This window comes from Pristiophorus japonicus, chromosome 1 (assembly GCF_044704955.1).
Source record: "Pristiophorus japonicus isolate sPriJap1 chromosome 1, sPriJap1.hap1, whole genome shotgun sequence".
NCBI lineage: Eukaryota > Metazoa > Chordata > Chondrichthyes > Pristiophoridae > Pristiophorus > Pristiophorus japonicus.
In genome coordinates, this window is record NC_091977.1 from 397,197,771 (window position 1) to 397,214,545 (window position 16,775).

Below are 16,775 nucleotides of genomic sequence, written 5' to 3' on the forward strand. Positions count from 1 at the left end.
TTCACTACCCTGTTCCTGCTTTCTCTCCATACCCCTTGATCCCTTTATCTAACTCCCTCTTGAATATATCCAATGAACTGGCATCAACAACTCTCTGCGGTAGGGAATTCCACAGGTTGACAATCTGAGTGAAGAAGTTCCTCCTCATCTCAGTCCTAAATGGCCTACCCCTTATCCTTAGACTGTGTCCCCTGGTTCTGGACTTCCCCAAAATTGGGAACATTCTTCCTGCATCTAACCTGTCCTGTCCCGTCAGAATTTTATATGTTTCTATGAGATCCCCTCTCATTCTTCTCAACTCCAGTGAATACAGGCCCAGTTGATGATCTCATATGTCAGTCCTGCCATCCCGGGAATCAGTCTGGTGAACCTTCGCTGCACTCCCTCAAGAGCAAGAATGTCCTTCCTCAGATTAGGAGACCAAAACTGAACACAATATTCCAGGTGAGGCCTCACCAAGGCCCTGTACAACTGCAGTAAGACTTCCCTGCTTCTATACTCAAATTCCTTAGCGATGAAGGCCAACATACCATTTGCCTTCTTAACTACCTGCTGTACCTGCATGCCAACCTTCAATGACTGATGAACCATGACACCCAGGTCTCGCTGCACCTCCCCTTTTCCAAATCTGCCATCATTCAGATAATATTCTGCCTTTGTGTTTTTGCCCCCAAAGTGGATAACCTCACATTTATCCACATTATACTGCATTTGCCATGTATTGGCCCACTCGCCTAACCTGTCCAAATCACCCTGCAGCCTCTTAGCGTCCTCCTCACAGCTCACACCGCCACCCAGTTTAGCGTCATCTGCAAACTTGCAGATATTACACTCAATTCCATCATCTAAATCATTAATATATATTGTAAAGAGCTGGGGTCCCAGCACTGAGCCCTGCGGCACTCCACTAGTCACTGCCTGCCATTCTGAAAAGGACCCGTTAATCCCGACTCTCTGCTTCCTGTCTGCCAACCAGTTCTCTATCCACGTCAGTACATTACCCCCACTACCATGTGCTTTGATTTTGCACACCAATCTCTTGTGTGGGACCTTGTCAAAAGCCTTTTGAAAGTTCAAATACATCACATCCACTGGTTCTCCCCTGTCCACTCTACTAGTTATATCCTCAAAAAATTCCAGAAGATTTGTCAAGCATGATTTCCCCTTCATAAATCCATGTTGGACCAATCCTATCACTGCTTTCCAAATGTGCTGCTATTTCATCCTTAATGATTGATTCCAACATTTTCCCCACTACTGATGTCAGGCTTAACTGGTCTATAATTACCCGTTTTTTCTCTCCCTCTTTTTTTTAAAAAGTGGTGTTACATTAGCAACCCTCCAGTCCATAGGAACTGATCCAGAGTCAATAGACTGTTGGAAAATTATCACCAATGCATCCACTATTTCTAGGGTCACTTCCTTAAGTACTCTGGGATGCAGACTATCAGGCTCTGGGGATTTATCGGCCTTCAATCCCGCCAATTTCCCCTAACACAATTTCCCGCCTAATAAGAATATCCTTCAGTTCCTCCTTCTCACTAGACCTTCGGACTCCTAGTACATCCGGAAGGTTATTTGTGTCTTCCTTTGTGAAGACAGAACCAAAGTACTTGTTCAATTGGTCTGCCATTTCTTTGTTCCCATTATAAATTCACCCGAATCCGACTGCAAGGGACCTACGTTTGTCTTCACTAATCTTTTTCTCTTCACATATCTATAGAAGCTTTTTATGTTTCCGGCAAGCTTCCTCTCGTACTCTATTTTCCCCCTCTTAATTAAACCTTTTGTCCTCCTCTGCTGTACTTTAAATTTCTCCCAGTCCTCTGGCTTGCTACTTTTTCTGGCTAATTTGTATGCCTCTTCCTTGAATTTAACACTATCCTTAATTTCCCTTGTTAGCCACGGTTGAGCCACCTTCCCCGTTTTATTTTTACTCCAGACGGGGATGTACAATTGTTGAAGTTCATCCATATGATCTTTAAAGGTTTGCCATTGCTTATCCACCGTCAACCCTTTAAGTATCATTTGCCAGTCTAATCTAGCCAATTCGCACCTCATACCATCAAAGTTACCTTTTCTTAAGTTCAGGACCCTAGTTTCTGAATTAACTGTGTCACTCTCCATCTTAATAAAGAATTCTACCATATTATGGTCACTCTTCCCCAAGGGGCCTCGCACAACAAGATTGCTAATTAATCCCTTCTCGTTACACATCACCCAGTCTAGGATGGCCAGCTCTCTGGTTGGTTCCTCAACATGAAAACCATCCCTAATACACCAGGAAATCCTCCTCCACCGCATTGCTACCAGTTCGGTTAGCCCAATCAATATATGGATTAAAGTCGCCCATGATTACTGCTGTACCTTTATTGCACACATCCCTTATTTCTTGTTTGATACTGTCCCCAACCTCTCTACTACTATTTGGTGGCCTGGACACAACATCCTTACCACTATTTGGTGATCTATAGAATACACCTAGTAGTGTAATGACACCTCTATTATTTCTTATCTTTAGCCATGTAGATTCTATCCTTGATCTCTCCAGGACATCCTCCCTCGCCAGCACTGTTAACATTCCCCTTAACCAATACTGCCACACCACCTCCTAGCTTTCCTTCCCTATCTTTCCTGAACACCTTATAACCAGCAATATTTAATACCCAATCCTGCCCTATTTTGAGCCAGGTCTCAGTTATTGTCACAACATTATATTTGTGGCTATTTGTGCCGCAGCTTACTTGCCTTGTTTACTACGCTTCATGCGTTCATATACATATACATATACTGTAAACCCATCTTGGACCATCCTGTATTCTCTCTTAGTTGGACCCACCTAATACCTTACTATTTCTTACATTAGTGCTCTCTGCCTCTCCTAATCCCGAAGCACTTTATTTCCCCTTTCTAATGTTACATTCTGGTGCCCACCTCCCTGCCAAATTAGTGTAAACCCTCCCCAATAGCACTAGCAAACCTTCTCACGAAGATATTGGTTCCGGCCCCTGTTGAGGTGCAACCCGTCTGGCTTGTACAGGTCCCAGAACCGATCGCACTGCCCAGGAATTTGAAGCCCTCTCTCCTCTCAACCTCCTCTGTTCCAATGAGAACAAACCCAGCCTATCCAATCTGTCCTCATAACTAAGATTCTCCATTCCAGGCAGCATCCTCTGCACCATCTCTAGTGCAATCACGTCCTTCCTATAATACGGTGACCAGAACTGCACGCAATACTCCAGCTGTGGCCTAACCAAAGTATTATACAATTTAAGCATAACCTCCCTGCTATTATATTCAATGCCTCGGCCTTCTTATGCCTTCTTAACCACCTTAACCACCTGGCCTGCTACTTTCAGGGATCTGTGGACAAGCACTCCAAGGTTCCTTTGTTCAGCTACCCTATTAAATGGCCTACCACTTAATGTGTATACCCTTTCCTTATTAGCCCTCCCAAAGTGCATTACCTCACACTTCTCTGAATTAAATTCCATTTTGCCACTGCTCTGCCCACCCGACCAGTAGATTGATATCCTCCTGCAGCCCATGACTTTCCTCTTTATTGTCAATCATATAGCCAATTTTAATGTCGTCTGCAAACTTCTTAATCATACTCCCTATATTCAAATCTAAATCATTGATCTATACCACAAAAAACAAGGGTCCCAGTACTGAGCCTTGCGGAACCCCACTGGAAACATCCTTCCAGTCACACAAACATCCATCAATCATTACCCTTTGCTTCCTACCTCCAAGCCAATTTTGGATTCAACTTGACACTTTGCCCTGTATTCCATGGGCTTTAACCTTCATGACCAGTCTACCATGTTGGACCTTATCAAAAGCTTTGCTAAAGTCCATATACACTACATAGTATGCATTACCCTTATCAACCTTCTTGGTTACCTCCTCAAAAAATTCAATCAGGTTAGTCAAGACACGATCTTCCCTTAACAAATCCGTGCTGACTGTGCCTAATTAATCCTTGCCTTTCCAAATGCAGATTTATCCTGTCTTTCAAGATTTTTTCCAGTAATTTTCCCACCACTGAGGTTAGGCTGACAGGTCTGTAATTACTCAGCCTATTCCTTTCTCCCTTCTTAAACAAGGGTACTACATTAGCCATCCTCCAATCCTCCGGCACCATGCCCAGATCCAAAGAGGACTGGAAAATGATGGTCAAGGCCTCTGCTATTCCCTCTTTTACTTCGCTCAACAGCCTGGGATGCATTTCATCTGGGCCTGGGGACTTATCTACTTTCAAAGCTGTTAAACCCTTTAATACTTCCCCTCCATATTTATTTCATCCAGAATATCACACTCTTCCTCGATAGCAGTATCTGCATTGCCCCTTTCCTTTATGAAAACAGATGCAAAATATTTGTTAAGAACCCTCCCAACATCTTCCGTCTCCACACAAAGATTACCCTCATGTTCTCTATAAGGCCCTACCCTTTCTTTATTTACTCTCTTACTCTTAATATATTTATAGAACATCTTAGAGTTTTCCTTAATTTTACTGGTCAAGAATTTTTCATGCTCTCACTTAGCATTCCTAATATCCTTTTTAATTTTGCCTCTTAACTTTCTATATTTCTCTAAAGATTCTATAGTATTTAGTCGTTGATATATGACATAAGCGTCCCTTTTTTTCTTAATCCTCCCCTGTAAGTCCCTAGATATCCAAGGGGCTCTAGAATTATTTTTCCCAGCCTTTTTCCTAAAGGGCACGTGCTTGGCCTGAGCCTTCCGGATCTCCTCCTTAAATGCCTCCCATTGTTCCGACACCGATTTACCCACTAATAGCTGTTTCCAGTCCACCATGGCCAAATCACTCCTTAACTTAGCAAAATTAGCTTTTCCCCAATTCGGAACTTTTATTCCAGGCCTATTCTTGTCCTTATCCATAACCAACTTGAATCTGACTGAATTATGGTCACTGGCACCCAAGTGCTCTCCCACTAATACCCCTTCAACCTGCCCAGCTTCATTCCCCAAAACTAAATCCAAGACTGCCCCCTCTCGTGTTGGGCTTGCTACATACTGACTAAAAAGGTTCTCTTGATGCATTTCAAGAATTCCGCATCCTCTATATCCTTCACACTAAATTTGTCCCAATCAATATTTGGATAGTTAAAATCCCCTACTATTACTACCCTGTGGTTTTTGGACTACACAGCAATTTGCCCACATATTTGTTCCTCTATCTCCCTCCCACTGTTTGGGGGACTATAATACACACCCAGTAGTGTGATCGCCCCTTTTTTATTTTTCAATTCGACCCATATGGCCTCATTTGATGATCCCTCCAACATATCATCCCTCCTCACTGCTGTAATATTTTCTTTAATCAGTACCGCAACCCCCCCCCCTCCCCCCCCGGCCCCTTTTTACCCCGCTCCCTATATTGTCTAAAAATCCTGTAGCCACGAATATTGATCTGCCAAACCTGCCCCTCTTCCAGCCTTGTTTCTGTAATAGCTATAATGTCATACTCCCAAGTGACTACCTGTGCTCTTAGCTCATCCACCTTATTCGCTATACTCCTTGCATTAAAATATATACCATTCAGCACAGGAAGAACTCCTTGCTTACTACTTACTAAACCCTATTTCCTCTGTCTTACAGATTCGCTTTCTAGATTCTTGCTATCCAATTTCAGCTTTACTTCCTTCCTTTTTGAATTCGTTCTCAGGTTCCCATCCCCCTGCCAAGCTAGTTTAAAGTCTCCCCAACAGCACTAGCAAAACTCCCTGTGAGGATATTGGTGCAACCCGGCCAGTTTGTACAGATCCCATCTCCCCAGAAGTGGTCCCAATGCCTCAAGAATTTAAAGCCCTCCCTTCCACACCAACTTTCCATCCTTATATTCTTATACTCATTAGCACGTGGCACTGGTAGTAACCCGGAGATTACTACCTTTGAGATCCTACCCTTTAATTTTCTTCCTAGCTCCCTGAATTCTTCCTATAGGACCTCATCCCTTACTTTACCTACTTCGTTGGTCCCGATATGGACCACGATCTCCAGCTTTTTACCCTCCACCCGCCCCCCCCCCCCCGAGATGGACTCATGGGGGGACTTCGACGCTACCTGCCTAGCACACTTACTACATCTGGTGGTCACCCACTTCCCCTCTACCTGCACGCCTTTAAGCTGCGGCGTGACCACCTCCTGAAATGTGCTATCCACGTAGTTCTCAGCCTCGCGGATGCACCTTATTGACTCCACCCACTGCTCCAGCTCCAAAATAGTTGTCTCGGCTGCGCGAAGCGTCCAGGACTTCCCACATGCCGCAGGATGTGCACTCCATAGAACTGAGCTGCATTGCCATCCCTCTAGTTAATCTTATCTAGTTTAAAATCTACTTAAAAAGAAATAGAGAAAAGAGAGGTACTCACTTCACCGACCTCAGTGGCCTCCCGAACTCACCGACCTCTGTAGCCTCCCGACCTCTCTGCCTCCGAACTCCGAACCTACTTAAAAAGAAATAGAGAAAAGAGAGCTACTTACCAACTCACCTCACCGGCCTCCGAACTCACGGCCTCCAAACTCCTGACTCGCCAACCTCACGGGGCCTGCCGACTCGCCGACCTCGGGGCCTGCCGACCTCACGGGGCCTGCCGACTCGCCGACCTCACGGGGCCTGCCGACCTCACGGGGCCTGCCCACTCGCCGACCTCACGGGGCCTGCCCACTCGCCGACCTCACGGGGCCTGCCCACTCGCCGACCTCATGGGGCCTGCCCACTCGCCGACCTCACGGGGCCTGCCCACTCGCCGACCTCACGGGGCCTGCCCACTCACCGCCCTCCCGATATTGATATATTATTAAGTTACTAATTTAATATAGTATTAACAGCTACTGCTCTGCTCGCTCCTGCTTTATCCCTAACCAGCTATTTAACCCCAACCCCAAACTTGGATAGAGAAAAAAATTGTGTGACCTTCACCAACCAGTTACAAGCTATCCTGTAACATCACTCCTGGATTTTTTCCCCTCGACACGCTGTTCTCTATTTATATTCTGCTGCCTCCTCGCTGCTGTCTCCACTCGGGTCTATGCCATACTCGACCTCCCGCTCTCTGTTCATTGTATCACAGGCTACAACTGCAAATCAAGTTTATTGAGAAATAAAATTAAACAAAAGAAAAAGCAAACTCAAAAGATTTCACTAGATTATAAAACTTTTCTCATCTCAATTCCTGCTTTTATTTTTTATATCAGTAAGTGAACTGTAACATTGTTATTACCAATTTAAGGGTATCTAAGGTTAAGACATGGCAGGAGAGCTCGGTCACGTGATATGCTCCTCCTGTACCATGTGGGAACTCGGGGACACTTCCGGTGTCCCTGAGTGCTACGTGTGTGGGAAGTGTATCCGCCTCGAGCTCTTGACGGTCCGCGTTGCGGAATTGGAGCTGAGGGTGGATTCACTCTGGAGCATCCACGATGCTGAGAATGACGTGAGTATCACGTGTAGTGAGTTGGTCTTACCGCAGGAGAAGGGTCCACAGCCAGATAGGGAATGGAAGACCAGCAGGAAGAGCAGTGCAAGAAAGATAGTGCAGGGGTCCCCTGTGGTCATCCCCCTGCAAAACAGATACACTGCTTTGAGTACTGTTGGGGAGGATGACTCATCAGGGGAGGGCAGCAGCAGCCAAGTTCATGGCACCGTAGGTGGCTCTGCTGCAAAGGAGGGCAGGAAAAAGATTGGGAGCGCGATAGTGATAGGGGATTCGATGGTGAGGGGAATAGATAGGCGTTTCTGCGGACGCAACCGAGACTCCAGGATGGTATGTTGCCTCCCTGGTGCAAGGGTCAAGGATGTCTCGGAGCGGGTGCAGGACATTCTGAAATGGGAGGGAGAACAGCCAGTTGTCGTGGTGCACATTGGTACCAACGACATAGGTAAAAAAAGGGATGAGGTCCTACGAAAAGAATTTAAGGAGCTAGGAGCTAAATTAAAAAGTAGGACCTCAAAAGTAGTAATCTCGGGATTGCTACCAGTGCCACGTGCTAGTCAGAGTAGGAATCGCAGGATAGCGCAGATGAATACATGGCTTGAGCAGTGGTGCAGCAGGGAGGGATTCAAATTCTTGGGGTATTGGAACCGGTTCTGGGGGAGGTGGGACCAGTACAAACCGGACGGTCTGCACCTGGGCAGGACCGGAACCAATGTCCTAGGGGGAGTGTTTGCTAGTGCTGTTGGGGAGGAGTTAAACTAATATGGCAGGGGGATGGGAACCTATGCAGGGAGACAGAGGGAGACAAAAATGAGGCAAAAGCAAAAGACAGAAAGGAGATGAGGAAAAGTGGACGGCAGAGAAACCCAAGGCAAAGAACAAAAAGGGCAACTGTACAGCAAAATTCGAGAAGGACAAAGGGTGTTAAAAAAGCAAGCCTGAAGGCTTTGTGTCTTAATGCAAGGAGTATCCGCAATAAGGTGGATGAATTAACTGTGCAAATGGATGTTAACAAATATGATGTGATTGGGATTACGGAGACGTGGCTCCAGGATGATCAGGGCTGGGAACTCAACATCCAGGGGTATTCAACATTCAGGAAGGATAGAATAAAAGGAAAAGGAGGTGGGGTAGCATTGCTGGTTAAAGAGGAGATTAATGCAATAGTTAGGAAAGACATTAGCTTGGATGATGTGGAATCTATATGGGTAGAGCTGCAGAACACTAAAGGGCAAAAATCGTTAGTGGGAGTTGTGTACAGACCTCCAAACAGTAGTAGTGATGTTGGGGAGGGCATCAAACAGGAAATTAGGAGTGCATGCAATAAAGGTGCAGCAGTTATAATGGGTGACTTTAATATGCACATAGATTGGGCTAGCCAAACTGGAAGCAATACGGTGGAGGAGGATTTCCTGGAGTGCATAAGGGATGGTTTTCTAGACCAATATGTCGAGGAACCAACTAAGGGGGAGGCCATCTTAGACTGGCTGTTGTGTAATGAGAGAGGATTAATTAGCAATCTCATTGTGCGAGGCCCCTTGGGGAAGAGTGACCATAATATGGTGGAATTCTGCATTAGGATGGAGAATGAAACAGTTAATTCAGAGACCATGGTCCAGAACTTAAAGAAGGGTAACTTTGAAGGTATGAGGCATGAATTGGCTAAGATAGATTGGCTAATGATACTTAAGGGGTTGACTGTGGATGGGCAATGGCAGACATTTAGAGACCGCATGGATGAATTACAACAATTGTACATTCCTGTCTGACGTAAAAATAAAAAAGGGAAGGTGGCTCAACCGTGGCTATCTAGGGAAATCAGGGATAGTATTAAAGCCAAGGAAATGGCATACAAATTGGCCAGAAATAGCAGCGAACCTGGGGACTGGGAGAAATTTAGAACTCAGCAGAGGAGGACAAAGGGTTTGATTAGGGCAGGGAAAATGGAGTACGAGAAGAAGCTTGCAGGGAACATTAAGGTGGATTGCAAAAGTTTCTATAGGTATGTAAAGAGAAAAAGGTTAGTAAAGACAAATGTAGGTCCCCTGCAGTCAGAATCAGGGGAAGTCATAACGGGGAACAAAGAAATGGCAGACCAATTGAACAAGTACTTTGGTTCAGTATTCACTAAGGAGGACACAAACAACCTTCCGGATATAAAAGTGGTCAGAGGGTCTAGTAAGGAGGAGGAACTGAGGGAAATCTTTATTAGTCGGGAAATTGTGTTGGGGAAATTGATGGGATTGAAGGCCGATAAATCCCCAGGGCCTGATGGACTGCATCCCAGAGTACTTAAGGAGGTGGCCTTGGAAATAGCGGATGCATTGACAGTCATTTTCCAGCATTCCATTGACTCTGGATCAGTTCCTATCGAGTGGAGGGTAGCCAATGTAACCCCACTTTTTAAAAAAGGAGGGAGAGAGAAAGCAGGGAATTATAGACCGGTCAGCCTGACCTCAGTAGTGGGTAAAATGATGGAATCAATTATTAAGGATGTCATAGCAGCGCATTTGGAAAATGGTGACATGATAGGTCCAAGTCAGCATGGATTTGTGAAAGGGAGATCATGCTTGACAAATCTTCTGGAATTTTTTGAGGATGTTTCCAATAAAGTGGACAAAGGAGAACCAGTTGATGTGGTATATTTGGACTTTCAGAAGGCTTTCGACAAGGTCCCACACAGGAGATTAATGTGCAAAGTTAAAGCACATGGGATTGGGGGTAGTGTGCTGACGTGGATTGAGAACTGGTTGTCAGACAGGAAGCAAAGAGTAGGAGTAAATGGGTACTTTTCGGAATGGCAGGCAGTGACTAGTGGGGTACCGCAGGGTTCTGTGCTGGGGCCCCAGCTGTTTACACTGTACATTAATGATTTAGACGAGGGGATTAAATGTCGTACCTCCAAATTTGCGGATGACACTAAGTTGGGTGGCAGTGTGAGCTGCGAGGAGGATGCTATGAGGCTGCAGAGTGACTTGGATAGGTTAGGTGAGTGGGCAAATGCGTGGCAGATGAAGTATAATGTGGATAAATGTGAGGTTATCCACTTTGGTGGTAAAAACAGAGAGACAGACTATTATCTGAATGGTGACAGATTAGGAAAAGGGAAGGTGCAACGAGACCTGGGTGTCATGGTACATCAGTCATTGAAGGTTGGCATGCAGGTACAGCAGGCGGTTAAGAAAGCAAATGGCATGTTGGCCTTCATAGCGAGGGGATTTGAGTACAGGGGCAGGGAGGTGTTGCTACAGTTGTACAGGGCCTTGGTGAGGCCACACCTGGAGTATTGTGTACAGTTTTGGTCTCCTAACTTGAGGAAGGACATTCTTGCTATTGAGGGAGTGCAGCGAAGATTCACCAGACTGATTCCCGGGATGGTGGGACTGACCTATCAAGAAAGACTGGATCAACTGGGCTTGTATTCACTGGAGTTCAGAAGAGTGAGAGGGGACCTCATAGAAACGTTTAAAATTCTGACGGGTTTGGACAGGTTGGATGCAGGAAGAATGTTCCCAATGTTGGGGAAGTCCAGAACCAGGGGTCACAGTCTAAGGATAAGGGGTAAGCCATTTAAGACCGAGATAAGGAGAAACTTCTTCACCCAGAGAGTGGTGAACCTGTGGAATTCTCTACCACAGAAAGTAGTTGAGGCCAATTCACTAAATATATTCAAAAGGGAGTTAGATGAAGTCCTTACTACTCGGGGGATCAAGGGGTATGGCGTGAAAGCAGAAAGGGGGTACTGATGTTTCATGTTCAGCCATGAACACATTGAATGGCGGTGCAGGCTAGAAGGGCTGAATGGCCTGCTCCTGCACCTATTTTCTATGTTTCTATGTTTCTAAAATACAAAATATCTCAAAACTCAAGTAGATCACAGTAGAAGTAACACTCTTGGTTTAGACCAGATGTTTGTGGTGCAAAGTTTATTTCTGAAATTGGATATTCAGAGTATTCCACTAGCCTCTACTTGTTTGGTGCCTGCAAATGCAATAAATTACTGAAATAATCTTGATATTGTAGCCCCTCTTTGCTTTGAAATTCAAACTGGGACAAGTGAAATCCATTTACACAACCCAGCCAACGAAAGCAGTTTACAAATGAATGGGATCTCTCTGACATAATGGATAAGATGGTAATGCACAAAAGAGAAATGGATAATTATTTATAAAGTGAAAATAAGATGAGCTGAAACAAAATAAGTAATATTTGGAGACAAAGAATATATGAAGAGACATTATCCTTTGGTACTGTCTTGCAAAAGTGCATAATTGTTTGATGAGTGATATTACTTCACATTTGCCAATACAATGAAAGCTCGGTCTGCAGATTGTTCTGCAGAACAGTTTGTTTGCCTATGAGCTAAATTTAATGCATAATAGTGGTCAATTAAGTTATGAATTTGAGGGACAGAATTGAAAAATGATGGCAATTAATGGCCTACCCTGAATGGAGTGTGATGGGCAATATGTAATTTTCTTATTGCACAAATTAGCTAACCATGAAAAAGTTATGGGGTGGTTTATTGAAGTGATGGGATATATTTTGGAGAGTAGGAAGAATTTATACTCGAGCTGAGTTTTTACACTTCAAGCAACCCCCAACAAGCACGCTTAGAATGGGTGCCATTCCTTACATTGCCCCAACAACTTCAGATGCAACAGAGCGCCCCACTGCACCGGAATGTCACTTCTAATCCCCACAACAGTCCCCCTCATGTTCCATGTAAGTGAATTCACAATTATCCCATTTTAATTCCAAGTGTTTAGATCTTAATGTGAATTTTATTATATTAGGAATTTAAACATTTGAATTAAAGTTATCAATTGCCAATTTGAAATAAACTTAACAATAATGAGTTTAGGTGTACTTCTGCTTTTAAGAGCATTGAACTCAAAGTTGTCCTCTTGAAATTATCTTCTCAGTGAATGTATTTGCAAAGCATTTTCCAGCAACAATAGATTCGTTTCAAGATGCAGTGAAATGTTTGTCGGAATTTGCCTGCAATGCTGCCTTTCCTGATACAAGCATGGAAGCAATCCGCCTCATTCGTCATTGTGCAAAATATGTGTCAGAGAGACCACAGGTGAGACATTAGTTACTGCAAATTTAATATATTGATCTATCGATGATGGTAATGTTCTAAATAAAATCTCATTGAGGACTCCAATATGGTATGGCTGATTTTGTGAAAATGTTTGTCATTGCAGTAGGGTGAGTTGACAGCACAAATTAAGAAGCTTATTATTGCTTCTATTTTGTTAGATCTTCTCAACTGAGGAAGATGGTGTGGATGTGGGGACTAATTTAGAGGGGAAAGTGAGAATGAAAAAAATAGCACTGAAAGATTATCTTGTATATTACCATTTTCATTTTGTTTGGGATGAAAAGTTTCCATAATGCTCTTCAGGATAGATGTTTTCGCAAGTAGTTTAAATTATTGTTAAAATCAATATATATTACAGGCATTCAAAGAATACACCAGTGATGATATGAATGTAGCTGCTGAAGACAGAGTATGGGTGAGAGGATGGTTTCCGATTCTGTTCGAGTTGTCGTGCATAATTAACAGATGCAAATTAGATGTAAGAACACGGTAAGAATCCTTCTTCTTTGAGTATGTAAAGCAGTATTTCAGACTGATAGATTGGGTATGTTGGATAAAATGTGGAGGGTCGATAGGCAGCATATATTTTTCACCCTATTTTATATACAGTATAGCTACTTCAATATTTTACGAATTTCTGTGTGCTTGGCTTGTAAACTGTTTAGTGTATCAATTTATCAATTTTGAATGCGCACTCGACTTGGAATTATCTATTAGCCTTTCAAATCATTTTATTCTGAAGGATACAAATAAAAGAGCAGCAGAAGTCTTGATACCTTAATTAAGAACATAAGAAATAGGAGCAGATGTAGGCCATATGGGCCTTTGAGCTGTTCAATAGGATCGTGGCTGATCTTCGACCTCAACTTCACTTTCCCGCCCGATTCCCCATATCCCTTGATTTCCCTCAAGTCCAAAAATCTATCTATCTTACCCTTGAATATACTCAATGACTCAGCATTCATACCCCTTTTGGGTAGAGAATTCCAAAGATTCACAACCCTCTGAATGAAGAAATTCCTCCTCATCAGTCTTAACCCCTTGACCCCTTATCCTGAGACTATGTCCACTAGTTCTAGACTAAGCAGCCAGATCTACCCGATCAATCTTGTGTGCTTCATTGAATTCACACCTCATTCTTCAATCTCTCCTCATGGGCAAACCCCCTCATCCCAGGGACTAATCTAGTGAACCTAAGAATTAAATTATTAGCAAGCCTAAAGGATAGTTTGGATTATGTTATGCCAGAGCCATATTAAAAGATGGGCACTTTTTCTGTGCCTCAACATGTTGTCCTATTCAGAACTGCTTTTATGTAGTTGGGGTAATTGGAAACCATGTAATGTAAAATTGGAATTGCACAAACCTAATCTGATGGCAGCAGTAATGAACTGAAGCTGATTTTATATTGGTGTCGGTGGGGTGTACGCACTGGTAGTTCCAAAAGTGTGGGTCTTGTGCAGCCTACCAGATTTGCTATGGACAGTATCCGCACTGACCTGGTTTAACCAGAACCTGGGCTTTCAATGCACAAGACTTGGTGAATGCGGCATGTTTTCATCGGGGTTGCTGCCAGCTTTCCAAGATCCAGGTTGGGGAACCCCACTAACGCCAATTTAAAGATGTATTTTTAAGCACATACATTTGTGTAGTGTTTTAGCACACCAAGGTTCATTTTAGAACTCAGTAATACTTCACGACAGAAGACCTGTGATGTGCTAAAATTCACAGTAAGTATATAGCTTTACATTCATTTTAGATGATTTTTAAAGAAAAAAGATAACATCAAAATATTGAATACAGGTTAAGTATTTTAATATCTTAGTTGAAATTTAGTAAATATTCGAATATAGGGTGTTGAGCTGATATTTTAACAAAAATAATTAGACATGACCTTGCTAACACTCCTTCATTTATGTGGGCTATTTAATGTTAACTTTGGTCAAAAAATTAAAGTAAACACTTATGTTTAGTCTTCATAATATACTCAAATTGGGGAGGTGATTGGTGGTTGATTAAACTATAATGCCATATGGTTAGCACTGCCTGTATTGTAGCTAGCCTGCAGATTCTGTTACATTGCACTCATGTAACATATGGGGTGCACAGCTACCTTCACTTCCATAAATGAAAAATCACTCTAATTAAGGTCTCTGACACACAGATAAAAGCATATATTTTAGAAATATACAGGATCAGTCTGATGTCATGTTTTTTTTTATCCTGACACAGGGGATTAACTGTGATGTTTGAAATAATGAAAACTTATGGTCATACTTTTGAGAAGCATTGGTGGCAAGATTTGTTCAGGATTGTTTTCAGAATCTTTGACAATATGAAACTTCCAGAACAACAGACTGAGGTAAGTAGATGCAGTTACTCTAAGTGTAATCCTTTTGATTCGAAAGCATGAATCTGTGGGCCCAAGTTTTCCCCCACACTTAGAACGGCGCACCTCCGAACAAAAACCGCGCCTAAAACTTACCTAGGTATTCTCCCCACTCCTCAGGACGTCTTTGGCCTCGGCGTAGCACACCACATCCAGTGGGGGGTGGAGCCAAGTCCCGGTGCTGAAAACAGTGCCAGCGCCTCTGCACATGCGCGCTAGAGTGCACGCGCATGTGCAGTAGCTCCTCGCCCCCGAATCTCTGCAGGCTGTGTGGGAATGACCCGAAGCACGCCGCTCCTAGCCTTGGCCGAATGGGCTCCCCGCCGCGACCTGCGAGGGAACAGTGCCTGATGCAAAAGAACAGATTTACAAGCTGGCAAAGAAGGACTTGACCCCATCGCAGATTGGTGTGATCCTAAGGGATAACAATGGTGTTGCCCAGGTGCGTTTTGTTACTGGGAACAAGATCCTCAGGATACTGAAGTCCAAGGGGCTGGCTTCCAGACCTTCCAGAGGATTTGTACCCCTCTTGCCCCCACTCCTCCCTCCTTGACGGATGCCGCGTTGAGTCGAGTCTCCCGGTGTGCGTCTTACCACCCCTAGCCCTGGCCGAATGGGCTCCCTCATCGCTGGCCCGCTGTCTTCCCTTCACATAAAGGTAGTACTTCTATTTTTTATTTCTTATTTAATTGCGTATTACTTTTTGTGCTTTGTAAGTTTTGGTGCAGGTCCTCTCAGCTTCTTTGTATTTTTTATTTGTTATTGAATGCTTATTTTTGTGCTTTGTTTAGTGCTTGGTGCTTTAAATGTACTGCTTTGTTTAGTGCTTAGTGCTTTAAATGTACTTATGCTTCTTTAATGTTGTTGTGAAGGTGTTTAGTGCTTTGGAAAATCCTCTAACTTCCCTTCCCTTCCCCTCTCTGGCTACCTGCGTTGATTTCTTAAGTCTCCACAAGGTTTTTCTGAGCGTACAAAAGTGGACACATATGCTGGCCTAAATTAGTTTTGAGTAACTTTTCACTGGCTAAACTTGCTTAAATGGCCAAAACAGGCGTAAGTGGCTGGTAATGCCCCCTTTTGGAAAAAAAACTGAACTAACTCACTTAAACTGGAGCAAACTAAATGCGGAGAATTGCGATTTTTAACGTAGTCCAAAAAAAACTAGTTGCTCAAAAAAAATAGGAGCAACTCCTGGGGGAACTTGGGCCCATAGAGTTTACAGTACAGAACCAAGCCATTCAACCCATCTCATCTGCATTGATTCTAGCTCTTCAGTTGGAGCTGTCTATTCGAATGCTATATCCTGGCTCATTTCCTTTATGCTTTTATATTCTTTTTCAAATACTTATTCACATCATTTTAAATGATGTAGTCTCTGCCTCAGTAGCCACTTATGGTAAAGAATTCCATGTTTCAAAAAGATCTTCTGATTTACCTTTCATTCTTCTTGTGATAATTCTGGGTCTTTCGGGGTAATTTTAACTCCCAAAAATGGGTGAGCTGGAGTCATATGAGATGTAACAAAATGTTGAATCTCAAACCTGACCCCAACCCGCCCACTTCTGAGTTGAATGGAGGCGAGACGAGTTGGGCAGCCAGCCCGCTCCCAAGACACAGGTTGGCCATTTTAATATTATGAGGTTGGGAGTCTCACATTTAAGTGGTTATTTGCAATAGTTTTTTTTGAGTGTCCTTCTGCACCTGCGCGCCCTGGACTCCGACGCCTAGGTATGCGCACCACCGCCCCCTGAACTCGGCCCCTGTCCTCGTGTGCATGTGCACATTCCTCGAACCCGACACCGAAAGTCGGGCA

The 16,775-nt window shown here is 43.7% G+C and overlaps 1 protein-coding gene across 3 annotated transcripts in view; it reads left to right on the forward strand.

The window, feature by feature from the left end:
• The window catches only part of arfgef1 (ADP-ribosylation factor guanine nucleotide-exchange factor 1 (brefeldin A-inhibited)), a 375,012-nt gene that overhangs the window by 285,448 nt on the left and 72,789 nt on the right, over positions 1-16,775 (forward strand). For all 3 annotated transcript variants that reach the window (XM_070891344.1, XM_070891351.1, XM_070891358.1), the window contains 3 exons: positions 12,392-12,552; positions 12,932-13,062; positions 14,806-14,935. In XM_070891344.1, the coding sequence (XP_070747445.1) occupies positions 12,392-12,552; positions 12,932-13,062; positions 14,806-14,935 (422 nt within the window). The remainder of the gene's footprint in view (positions 1-12,391; positions 12,553-12,931; positions 13,063-14,805; positions 14,936-16,775) is intronic.